This window comes from Gekko japonicus, unplaced genomic scaffold (genome assembly GCF_001447785.1).
Source record: "Gekko japonicus isolate JY-2015 unplaced genomic scaffold, Gekko_japonicus_V1.1 scaffold7641, whole genome shotgun sequence".
Classification (NCBI taxonomy): Eukaryota; Metazoa; Chordata; class Lepidosauria; order Squamata; family Gekkonidae; genus Gekko; species Gekko japonicus.
The window spans coordinates 5008-10043 of NW_015177268.1; the positions used below are offsets into that span (position 1 = coordinate 5008).

Sequence of the window (5036 nt, forward strand, 5' to 3'; positions counted from 1 at the left end):
ATTTGGGGTTCCTGACTGAAGTTAGGGTTGCCAACTCTGGGTTGGGAAATTCCTGGAGATTTGGAGGGGGAGCCTGGGGAAGGTGGGGGTTGAGAAGGGGGGGGCTAAAACCACCCAAACCCACTGTGTGTTTTTCATCAGCAGACACTGACACATTCGGGAGGATAACCATTGAAGTGCTCAGCAAACCAGTGGGGTTTTGCAACAATTTATTATGTTTTTTTTATTTAGGACATTTACTAGAGTCCTTGTTGAGGGAACGAAAGGATTTGGGGGGGCAACTTTGAAAGCTTCTAACTTCTGGCACTGTTTTCAAGGACAGCTGTGCCAGAGCTTGTGACTGACCCAAGGTCACATCAGCAGGTGCAAGTGGAGGACTGGGGAATCAAACCCGGTTCTCTCAGATTAGAGTCCGCACACTTAACCACTACACCAAACTATCCTCAAACTGGGAGGATAATCATGAATATGCTCACCAAACCAGAGGATTTTTGCAGCTATTTATTATTTATGCTTTTTGATTTAGGACATTAACATAGCACCTGTCTAGAGTCCTTGTTGAGGGAACTAAAGGATTTTGGGGGTAACTTTGAGAGCTTCTAGCTAACTTCTGGCACTGCAGTTGTGTGACCACTAGACCTGAAACCAATGCAACTTATCTATTTATTATGTATTTTCAAGCCTGATACCCTGCCTTTCTCCTCAGTGGGGACCCATTTTAGCCTCACCACAGCCTTGTGAGGTAAGTTAGGCTGAGCGTGTGTGACTGGCCCAAGCTTCCATGGCAGGGTGGAGTTTCAACACTGGGTCTCCAGGGTACCAGACCGTAATGGCTGGCTTTCACATATGCCAAGTCATTGGTCAATTTGACTGTGGAGTGGGTCTTTCTAACGCCAAAGATGGCCAAAGTATGGTCTCCTGAACAGAAACGAGGAAAGGTAGAAGTCTGCATCCTGTCTCTGGTTGTGGCAAGTCCTTTGTGGGTCTCCCGCAGGTACTGTGAGGAAAACGTTTTCTTGAGGAGGGCATGGTATCAAGATAGGAAGTAATTGGCTACACCCTTGTGGTTGTGTCTCCAAACTATTCTCAGGAGAATCTCTTGTGAGGAAAACCGGTGGCCTGTCTGCCTTCCTTGATTTTGGCTTGTCACAGCCTACAAGATCCCAAAGGCGTGACCGAAAGCTCGTGGTGCCGTGGGATCACCAATTACTCATGCGAAAACGACGTTAGCATGGCAGACCAAGAAGGTCCTGTGTCTTCCAGAGGGAATATTTGCAACACACTTTTCCTGCCTCTTTTCTTTTTTATAAATCATTTTATTTTTTATAAAGACAAACATCGCGCAGCCACACATACATACATAAATGGGGGGATTCCATTATCTCATCAATTAACATGTTTAAGGACCCCATACCATATTGGTTTTCCATGTTCCGCCTTGTGTCCTTACGAAAGTCCTTCGCATACGTTTAAAAATAAAGTCTTTATGTTATTTTAAAGGGTTGTATGTCTATATATTTTATCTATTGTACTCTTCAATCCATTTATAAAATCTTGACCATGTATTTTTAAAAGTCACTTCTGTTTGTCCTTTCAGGATTAAAGTTAGTTTGTACATGATCTCAGCAGTCTCAACCATTTTATTTAAAATTTCTCCTCTTGAAGGTACCTCGTTTCTTCACTTTCATCTTTCCCTGTCTGTGTGATGCTCGCATCGTCAGTCAGAATCCCACCAACTCCATTGTCTCATAGAATCACAGAGGTGGAACGGACCATCGAGGCCATCTAGTCCACCCCCCTGCTCAATGCAGGATCAGCCTAGAGCCTCCCTGGCAAGTGTTTGTCCAGCCGCTGCTTAAAGACTGCCAGTGTCTGTGTGTGTGTGGGGGGGAGCTCACCACCTCCTGAAGCAGCTGGTTCCACTGTTGCACAACTCTGTTGAAAAGCTTTTCTCAGGGCTATTTTTGGGCAGGAACGCACAGGAACGGAGTTCCGGCTGGCTTCAGAGTTGGCCACGCCCACTACAGCCAAAACCTCTGCGTGTCTGGCTACAGAGGGAAGGCCTGGAGAGCGACACCCCCCCTGGTGACTCCGAGGCGGGTGGGCCAGGGAGGCCCCTGGAACGATCAGGGAGGCATTTAAATACCTTCTTCGTGCCTTCCCCGGCCTGTCCAAGGGCTGGCTTGCCCCGGCTCCCTGCAGCTGTGGGGGGCCTGGGCAAGCCAAGGGAAGGCAGTTTAAACTGCCTTCCCTTCCCTTCGAGGGGGGGCTTGTCCGGGCAAGCCAAGGGAAGGCATGGGGGGTGGCCTAGTATGCTAACGAGCTGTGTTGTCAGGGTGTGGCCTAATATGCTAATGCGTTTCTGCTGTTGGGTGTGGCCTATTATGCTAATGAGTTCCTGCTGGGCTTTTTCTACAGAAAAAGCCCTGGCTTTTCTTAAGAGCCAGCCAGTATCTTCCCGCCCTTAATTTAAACCTATTCTTAAAAATCACTGTAGGGTTGCCAACGTTGGGTTAGGAAATCCCTGGAGATTTCAGGGTGGACCTGGAGAGGGACCTCAGCAGGATATCATGTCCTGGGCCCTATCATCCAAAGCAGTCACTTCCTCAAGGGGAACGGATCTCTGTGGCCAGGAGACCAGGTGTAATTCCAGGAGATCTCTAGCCCCCACCCCACCCACCCCCGATGGTTAGCAATCCTACGTGCATATATTGCTGTGGCGTTATTCCACTACAGTGATATGTCTACTACTTTTTTAAAAGGTTGTAAAACTATCTCCTGTTATCAAGGGGAGAAGTAGCAGGTGTAGCTACATAACATGGGGAATGCCTTGTTTGTGACAGATAGATCCACTGGTATAGTAAGCTAGTCATCTATATTCTATTGTAGCAGAGTGCACTAAAGGGCATATGCAGCAGAGCTTCTTTGGTCTGAGTGTGCTAGCAAGTCACAGAGTTACACAGAGCCACTTGTCAGTCTCAACTAATAATGAATTCTTTATTTAGAGAACTCCATTCTAGATAGGATAGATGAGAGATAGGGGTAGATATCAAGCCTAACCAGTGTTCCCTTTAAGCTGAGTCGGTGTGAGCTAGCCCACAGGTTTTTAGCCTCTGGCTCACACATTTTTGTCTCAGCTCAGGAAGGGACGGCTCCAGAGCAAACTAACTGATGCAGTAGCCAAATCGCTGGCTCACCACTTTAATGCCAGTAGCTCACAAAGTAGAATTTTTGCTCACAAGACTCCACAACTTAGAGGGAACATTGTTCCTAACTACCTGGATGGATGCAGACGGAGGTTGCATCCACGGTGCAAAGATGGAGAACAACGAGCTCCTTCTTTGTGTGTGAGAGGGAGAAGAAGAGAGGTGCGGACGCAAGGAAGGAAGGCAGTTTCCCTGAGAGCATCGGTCTACACATTAAAGGGATAGGGGCACAAGAGTAAACAGGAAGGTGTTCCCTCTAAGGTGAGTTAGTGTGAGCTAGCTCACAGTCCTTTAGTCTCTGGCTCAGACATTTTTGTCTTAGCTCAAAAAGGATGGCTCCAGAGCAAACTAATTTATCCACCAGCCAAATCACTTGCTCACAACTCTAATGCCAGTAGCTCACAAAGTAGAATTTTTGCCCACAAGATCCCACAGCTTACAGGGAGCATTGGAAGGATACCCACAGTTTGCCTGTCTATCTATCTGGCTCTTTTGTATCCCCCCTCTGGAGGCTGAGGCTAAGAGGCAGCGTCTGGTCCTCCTCTACCAACAGTTTGAAAATCTCCATTGCCATTGTAAATACTTTCACAGTCGCTGCAGCAATGAGACCAAAATGGGATATTGTCCCCGTGAGTACCATGAGGACCTATGAATTTAATAGAAATGCCGCCTAATGACTCTCCTCATGGCGGACTTCATCTCGCTGTTCCGGAGGGTGTAGATGAAGGGATTCAACATGGGCGTCACCATGGTATACATCACAGTCACCACCGTGTCCTGGAGGCCTGGGTTCTTGGCATTTGGCTTGAAATAGATCCAGATTACACCACCGTAGAACAAGACCACCACAGAAATGTGGGACCCACATGTGGAGAAGGCCTTGCGCTTCCCGACGGCAGACGGAATCTTCATGACGGCAGATGGAATCTTCATGATGGTGTAGAAGATGAGTGAATAGGAAATGACAATGAGTGCAAATGGGATCACTACCTCCATTACACCTTCAGTCATCACCATTATTTCTACGAGGGTGGTGTCAGAGCAGCAGATAGCCAAAAGTGGGAAAACGTCACAGAAGAAATCAGGGATCTCTTCAGGGTCACAGAACTCAAGACGGGACATCAAAAGAGTATAAAGCAATGCGGGGATTAAGGGGACAATCCAGGACACGGTGGCCAGTTGGAGGCAACGCTTGTGGCTCATCATGGCAGAATAGTGCAGTGGGCAGCAGATAGCCACGTAGCGGTCGTAGGCCATGGAAGCCAGCAGGCAGGTGTCTGAGTTGCCAAAAGACCCATAGAAATACATCTGGGCCAGGCAACCAGGGTAGGAGATAGTCTTCTTCTGAGACAGCATGTTATGTAATGCCTTGGGAATGGTGGTGGAGGTAAAGCCAAGGTCAGCTAGGGCCAGGTGACTGAGCAGGAAGTACATTGGAGTATGGAGGAGGTGCGTGTCGGAGCGGATCAACAAGATGATTGTCATGTTCCCCAGAAGGGTGAGGAGATAGATGGAAAGGAAGAGTGGGAAGAGGAGACTTTGGACCTCTGGCTGGTATGGGAATCCTCGGAGGAGGAACTCAGAAACGTCCGTTGTGTTCCTGAGATTCATTGGACCGATGCTCCTGTAGTGAGGAGACAGCAAGAAAGTTAGAGGCCCACAGCCAAGTATGGCTAATAAATCCCAAGATTCCTCCCACCATTATCCAGCTATCCAATGAGCAAACTGTGGGAGAATCCTTCTATGATGTATTCTCTCTCTGCCTCTCTCTCCCCAACATACATTGTTCCTGCCACATGAGATATGTGCATCAGCATCAAGATTCAGTGT

General features: G+C 47.9%; 1 protein-coding gene across 1 annotated transcript; it reads right to left on the reverse strand.

The window, feature by feature from the left end:
- Window positions 1-3860: 3860 nt before the first annotated feature.
- On the reverse strand, window positions 3861-4817 carry LOC107124901 (olfactory receptor-like protein DTMT). The gene has a single exon (XM_015428401.1). It carries the CDS (start codon window positions 4815-4817, stop codon window positions 3861-3863), a length of 957 nt encoding a protein of 318 aa, XP_015283887.1.
- Window positions 4818-5036: the final 219 nt, after the last annotated feature.

Coding starts and splice junctions, on each gene's coding strand:
- LOC107124901 (XM_015428401.1), bottom strand. CDS start 4,817: ATGAATCTCAGGAACACAACGGACGTTTCTGAGTTCCTCCTCCGAGGA.